General features: G+C 47.6%; 1 protein-coding gene across 1 annotated transcript in view; it reads right to left on the bottom strand.

The window, feature by feature from the left end:
- The window catches only part of bmpr1aa (bone morphogenetic protein receptor, type IAa), a gene marked incomplete in the record, with an annotated part of 32,725 nt that overhangs the window by 4,832 nt on the left and 22,893 nt on the right, over positions 1 to 5,000 (bottom strand). The window contains 8 exon segments of the mRNA XM_076285889.1: positions 1 to 31; positions 651 to 948; positions 1,580 to 1,772; positions 2,295 to 2,433; positions 3,205 to 3,289; positions 4,068 to 4,167; positions 4,529 to 4,631; positions 4,858 to 5,000. The exon segment at positions 1 to 31 is cut by the window's left edge and continues 145 nt beyond it. Of these exon segments, the coding sequence (XP_076142004.1) occupies positions 1 to 31; positions 651 to 948; positions 1,580 to 1,772; positions 2,295 to 2,433; positions 3,205 to 3,289; positions 4,068 to 4,167; positions 4,529 to 4,631; positions 4,858 to 5,000 (1,092 nt within the window).

The raw sequence follows: 5,000 nt of genomic DNA, 5'->3' as shown, positions 1-5,000 counted from the left end.
GTTCAGGGGGACGTCCACCTCATTGGTGTCACTATGGCAGAGGCACACAACAAATCATGACATGACCGACACGCCAAGAGCTGCCATAGGGCATAATACACTACACCGAGCTTTACCTGACTATTACTAGGACTTGCATACTGATCCGTATAGCATTATGTTACCTCATCTTATCTTATCTTTTAAGTATAACTAGTGCAGTGCCTGCAGTGCCCAAACATGCTATTTCTGTAGAAAACCTGTAGCACAATTACATGCCCGCAGGTAGGAATTAATAGGATGATAGCTGGAATGATGTTTTTTCCCTAAGCATTAAATAATGAATGCTGAATATTATATTATCATATAATACATGTGCAGTGAGCAGAATTTAAGCATGGCTGCATGTGACATTTTTTTACAAATCAAAATGATTAACAAAAAGTAGTGAATTGAGTTGCAGCCACTACAAATTTACTACCAACAATCTAACAACTAATATTTAATTTACCATAAAGATATGAACTATAAAGACTCTATGAAATTCTGTTGGCTCATTCCAGAACATCAACTCTACATAGTAAATGTGTTTGTGTTCAAGTAGTTTTATTGTCATGTACTTATAAAATGTGTGTGTGTGTGTGTGTGCTTAGGGGTATGTCCATTCTCACCTATTGAACTTGACGGCCAGGCCGAGGTCGGCGATGCAGCAGGTGCCGTTCTTCTTGATGAGTATGTTCTTGCTCTTGAGGTCGCGGTGGGCGATGGCCGGCTTGCCCTGCGTCCCGTAGATCTCGGTGTGCAGGTGGCAGAGGCCGCAGGCGGCCGAGTAGGCCAGACGCAGCAGCGCCGCCGTGTCCAGCGTGGTGAACTTGAGGTAGTCGCACAGCGAGCCGTTCTCGTGGTAGTCCGTGATCAGGTACAGCTGCGTGGAGGCGCCCGTGCCGTTGATGTCCGCCGCAATGAAGCCTGAGAGAGAGTGAGAGAGAGAGAGAGAGAGAGAGAGAGAGAGAGAGAGAGAGACAGAAAGAGAGTAAGAGTTCAGAGAAGGGAGTAGAGAAAGAGGAGAAAGATGGAGGAGAAAAGAGAAGAGGGGTGAGAAGAGAGAAGAGAGATTTAAAACTTATTCAACGCGATTCGTGAGAGTCTTAACAGGCACCCATACCAATGTTTCCATAAATATGATTGATCTGCGAGCTGCACCTGGGGCTTGTGAGCATCATTATAATACAGTTTTGAGACTCATCGAGACGGGACATGAACTTAACCATTAGGTTCCTCAAGAGAGCCTGTAAAGTGCTTAGCCCTGAGTCACAAAAGAGCTTACTTGCACTGCTACTCCTGGGCTTTTTCAGCAGTATCCTCAGGCAGTCATTATATGCCACCTGAAGCTTTATATCTACCAGCAGCTTCCAAACTAAGGATCAGGTCCAATCCCACACAAACAAAGGGCATTTGTATCTCGTCTGGTGTCACTTGAGGTGCGAGCACCTGTGTCAGGCTGAGTAGATGTATACAGTCTATGCATATGTGAGTGAGTATGTGTACTTCTACAAGTCACATACTTGGGGTGCGCTGCTGGCAAGTTAAAACACCGTACCCAGTATGTTCTCGTGCCTCATGAGAACCGTCTGGTAGATCTCGGTCTCTCGGAACCAGCTGGCCTCCTCGCGGGTGAAGAAGACCTTGACCGCAACCTTCTCTCCCCGCCAGCGTCCCAGCCACACCTCCCCGTAGCGACCCTTTCCGATCAGACGCACTGTTTGGATTTGCTTGGCGATGGTGCGCTGGACCTGCAGTCAGAGAAAAACATGTCACTAACTTAAACAATCCTACAGACAATGGATTATTCCAACAATTCCAAACACTTCCAAGTCAGCAGGTATGATCAACATGCATCTGCTGTTCCCATCCTGAGATTGTTACTGAAAACACACAATAGCTGGATATTTTTGGAAACGGACTCACTCTGTCGAAACACACACACACAAACCAAACACCCATACAGGGCTAATCATGGCACTGTAAGTAAATAACCACAGTCTCATAGCTGCTGCTGGTCTGGGTGGGTGGATGGATGGGATGGGATGGCCTTCACTAGAGCAGTCCGTAAGACACCTCTGGGCAGCTCAGTACTGATGGACAGGACTAGCATCTAGGCCTGAGTCATAAGAGCCGTTACGCAAGCCAGAGCCCAGCTCACACCCCAGGGTCACAGGTCCAGCCCTGCTCATTCTGTCTGTGCCTATAAGTGAGTGTGTGTATGTGTGTGTGTGTGTGTGTGTGTGTGTGTGTGTGCAGTCCCAGCTACTCACCAGCAGAGGGAGCCCAGAGCCACTGCCAGAGGTCTGCGACTGGTTGATGAGGTCTTTGAGAGATTCTCCCACCGGGATGAAGGCCTCATCCTGCTCCAAGTCCCGGTGGTATCTCTGACGTTCTGTCTGCCATTTGTACCTGACATACACACAGACACACACACAGACACACACAGAGACACACACACAGACACACACACAGACACACACACAGACACACACACAGACACACACACACACACAGACACACACACACAGTGAAAATGAAAGGCATTTTGGTTAGATAGTGGCTTTTCCCATGCTTTGTTTGGGGTGTGACCGACATCACAGACCACAAACACTTCGACTTTGCTCAGAGAGACTCCATAAAGTGAAGTATATTGGATGAATACAGCAACAATATGTAAAGCACCGACATGATAACACACAACCTTCAGGCTACTGGTACTCTAAATATAGGTCAGAAATGGCTTCCTAGTTTTCACAGAAAATGAGAGCATAATTATAAAAGGAAAATAGCTCACACCTGTAGCTATGTGGCTTGGATAAGTCCTCTAGAAGTTTTGCGTTTGCCTGACTCGGTTGAATAATAAGCAGCCCTTACCACTAATGTGCATTTAAATTTGAATACCAGAACACTATCACAGAATTCTTGTAACGAGCACATTAACACATAATAAAGCAAGTTAGTATTTTTAACACTTCAAAGAACTAAGCCTATACCTAGTCCCTCACTGCCGAACATCATGTGTATGGGTCTAGCAATTTGGTCACAAAACAAAAACAATCTAACAAGTTGATCAGCAAAGCTTTACATATCACTAGGGATGGGAAAAGCGAGTCTTTGTGAAACACTGAAACGTTTACGTTTGCGCGTGTGTGTGTGTGAGATAGTTATGGCTGTGCTTACCTGTAGTAACACACCACTGTGATACAGATGAGCGTGCAGCAGCAGACCGTCATGGAGATCATGAAGGCCAGCCAGTGAGGGTTCTCTGGCAGACCACACAAATGACACACTTCAGAACACAGAACACAAGATCAGCCTTTTAGAACACACCAGTACAGGAAGACTGACACTACAAAGTCAGTCTACAAGACTACAAGACTGTCCCACAGACATTTTGATTATTTTATTTGGAATGACCAATACTGATTAAAACAACACAGCATCCAAATATTTAGGATTTAGGAGAGAACCTATTGTTTCACCTGACAATACAAACATTGTGCTAATAGTCACAACCACCTGAATAAATAAATAAATAGGTTATGTATGTTAAGGATGGAGATGGCCCCGGCTTCTCCAAACATGCAGACTGCCTATGATTGCTGACACAGAACAGTATTTGGCTATTTGCCAAAGGTCTTTTAACTACTCTGTCCAGCCACACACACACACACACACACACACACACACACACACACACACACACACACACACACACACACACACACACACACACACACACACACACACACACACACACACACACACACACACACACACACACACACACACACTCTACTGTTTTCAATTACACACATAATCGAAAAATGATCAGAATGCAAAGTTGCACCGCAATTTCCTCAGAGGAGCTTTATTATCCTCTCCCCAAACAGTACAAGATCTCCCTGAGACCAGGCCAGACTAGGGGGTGTTTCATATGCACCTCCGCGGGGAGCCAGAGGCCTCCTGGTGCGTTTGCCCGGTGCTCTGGCTTTGGCCATCGCAGCGCTGTGAGGCGTAGCAGTAGCAGTGCAGTGCATTACCTGGGTCTGGCGGAGGGGGGAGGGTGGGCTGGAGGTCTCGGTTACAGAAGTCTTTCTGGCAGCACTCAATGGTCCTCCTTGTCTGCGCCCTGGGAGAGTCCTGAGAAGCAGGAGAGTTAATGTTAAAGGTGCAAGAATAGGGGAGGGGGGCAGGTGTGTGTGTGTGTGTGTGTGTGTGTGTGTGTGTCTGCGTGCGTGTGTGTGTGTGTGCATGTTCTATGTGTGAGTGTGCGTATGTGTGTGTGTGTACGCACTTAAGTCCCTGGTGGTTCACACAAACAATCTGGGACTGACTCCATTTCATTAGAAACACACATATTGATTCAGCAGCATTTCATTTCCAGTAATTTCCGAGGCCGAGTTCCAGTTGCAGGCTGTTTGGCACAGTGCGGCTGTTTGAACTCTGTGAGGCCCGGCGGGGAGGCTGGACGCTTGCTGGACGCTGGGTTAGTGCTGCTTACCTTGCACTGAAAGTGGGAGCCTTCGAACTTCATGCAGCCTGAGGTCAGGAACACTTCGCCGTGCTCGTCCTCCTCGATAATGGCGAAGCACTGGCCGTTCGTCCTGCAGAGGCATGGGAACATCATGATTAAAAACACTCACGGAAAAGGACACAGATCATGGCACATGGTCATGGTCAAACTCAGACACAAACAAACACACACACACACACACACAACCGCACTCACACACACAGTTACATGCACACACAGCCACGGACAGACATCACACACACACTGGGCCCCATATCAGGCTGTAAAGGTCTTGGTGGAGAGGTGAAGGTGCTCACATGCAGGTGTTGTTCTTGGCATCTTCGGGGCAGTGTCCTGAGCAGTAGCAGCTGAGGAAGCGTTCAGCGTCCTCCGGCGCCACCGTGCTGCCGTCCCCCGAGCGAGCAGAGTCCGCCTTCATCCCTGTACCGTGCAGGACGTG

The sequence above is a fragment of the Alosa pseudoharengus genome, unplaced genomic scaffold (genome assembly GCF_046254945.1).
Source record: "Alosa pseudoharengus isolate Yale_2024_CS ecotype anadromous, Long Island Sound unplaced genomic scaffold, YU_APseudo_1.1 YU_APseudo_1.1_scf_15, whole genome shotgun sequence".
NCBI classification, from domain to species: Eukaryota; Metazoa; Chordata; class Actinopteri; order Clupeiformes; family Clupeidae; genus Alosa; species Alosa pseudoharengus.
This window is presented reverse-complemented; position numbering and strand designations above follow the sequence as displayed.